At 65.7% G+C, this 1,810-nt stretch overlaps 1 protein-coding gene across 1 annotated transcript in view; it reads left to right on the top strand.

Moving 5' to 3' along the window:
• Window positions 1-852, top strand: part of ARVCF (armadillo repeat gene deleted in velocardiofacial syndrome) — a 17,518-nt gene extending 16,666 nt beyond the window's left edge. Inside the window, 1 exon segment of the mRNA XM_010834931.1 lies at window positions 215-852. Coding sequence (XP_010833233.1) covers window positions 215-241 — 27 coding nt within the window. The 3' untranslated portion in view covers window positions 242-852.
• The last annotated feature ends 958 nt before the right edge of the window (window positions 853-1,810 follow it).

Here is a 1,810-nt window from a genome sequence, read left to right as displayed (position 1 = left end):
ACACTTCCTGCAGGGCCACCCCAGCTCAGCGGAGGGAAGCCCAGGTCGGGGGCGGGGCGGGAGGGACCCTGGGCCATCGGAGCCTGGAGGTCACAGGGTGAGATGGGGGCTGACCCTCCACACCTCCCAACGCCCCAGCACAGGGCCCCCCGAGACCCACCTTCCCTCAGCGGCCGTCAGCAGGCCTGCTTAGGCTTCCCTTTTCCGCCCGCAGGGCCTGGGCCTGGCCGTTTGCTCTTAGGGTCTGACCCCTGAAGAGACCGCGGGAAGGGGCGCCTGGACGCCCGTGCAGAACCTGCTGCGGAGCTGGGAGCCCTCTGGCGGTGGGCTGGGCGGCGCCTCCCCCTCCAGCCCTGGCTCCCCACTCCTAACTCCCGGGCGAGTTAGCGTCCTGACATGGTGCTGTGTGCAGCGTGCGCCTGGGAAACCCAGGCCAGGGTGCCCGGCGTTGCTCTGGGGCCAGCGGGGACCCCGCGGAGTGCGGACGGGTGAGGAGGGGGCTCAAGGGCAGGGAGTCTGGCCCAGAGGCTGCAGGGGCTTCCTTGGGCCCTGAGCAGGGGCGGCGCTGGGGGACAGCCCCCGCAGAGACCCTGAAGGCAGAGAGCAGGGGCTAGCTGTGCGTGCCCTGCCCGCTGCCCGCCGCGCCGGGAGCCCCTCCCTGGGCACTGTGGCCCTCGAGTGGCACCTCTGGGACTGGCCTTTGGCAGCAGTGGGGGGACCGCTGTTGAGTGCCTGCTGTTTGCGGCTTAGAAACCAGAGAGACACTGATAAAACATCAATAACAAAACCAAACTAAGACTGTTGGTAGACATCTAAATTTTTGTAAGAAAAATTAAAAATTATAACAAGCAACAAAGGAACTTCCCGTGTCTGTCTCCACAAGCCACTCCCCTGCCGTCTGCTGGGTGGGCCAGGGTGGCCCCGTGGGGTCCGCTGCATCTAGGCCCCCGGGATGTGCCCCCCACACGGCCCCTCTCTACACACAGAGGCGGAGGCTCGATCCTGGGTGGTTAGCGGGGCCCCGAGGTCTGTGGCTGGTCTTGGGCACAGGTGGGCTTGGCCAGAAGGGGTGATCTCGAGGTGAGGGACCCAGAAGACCCTCCGAGGCGGCTGATGGTCCAGCCGGCCGCTTGAGGGCCTTGTGGCTGGAAGGCCAGCGTTGGGGCCAGGGGTCCCTGTGGATGTGAGTGGGCACCGGCCAGTCACGTCATTACAGGCAGCCAGGCCGCCACAGAAGCAATGCAGCTGCTCCAACTGTGCCGTCTTGTCCCAGACCAGGCTGAGCGGGATGGGGACACGGTGCACCCAGAGCCACACCAGGCCCGAGGCCAGGCACTCGGCATTCCATACCTGGCCCAGCACTGCTTGCTTAGTGGCCTGCGGGCTGCCCAGGTTCTCAGTGGGGCTCAGCCCAGCCCGCAGACATCCCCGTGGGGCTGAGCGGGGCGGCCAGTCTGCAGCGGCGGAGGGGAGCGGCGGGTGCCTGGTGCGAAGCTGGGGTGTTGGGGGGAGATGGAGCAGCACTCGGGTCGTCTCTCACCTAAAGAATCAGGTCCTTAATTTCTACCTCAGTGTCTTCTAAACAGGGTGTTCGTCTGTGAGATTGGTAGCGGCTGAGTAGAAAAGTTGCATTTCATTCTTAAAAGGAGGCGAAAGGAGTCGGGAGGGTATGTTTTGGGGGCAGGGGGGGTCGGGGGTGATCACCGAGGCACTGCTGCCACCTGGTGACGGCAGAGCGCAGGTGCAGGCTGCGAGGGGTGCGGCCCGCCCGACCTGCTGATTGGAGGGGGGGAGGGGGAGAGGGAGAGAG

Source organism: Bison bison, unplaced genomic scaffold (assembly GCF_000754665.1).
Source record: "Bison bison bison isolate TAMUID 2011002044 unplaced genomic scaffold, Bison_UMD1.0 scf7180017845480, whole genome shotgun sequence".
NCBI lineage: Eukaryota > Metazoa > Chordata > Mammalia > Artiodactyla > Bovidae > Bison > Bison bison.
The sequence above is the reverse complement of the archived record's forward strand: the minus strand, read 5'-3'. Positions and strand labels throughout refer to the sequence as shown.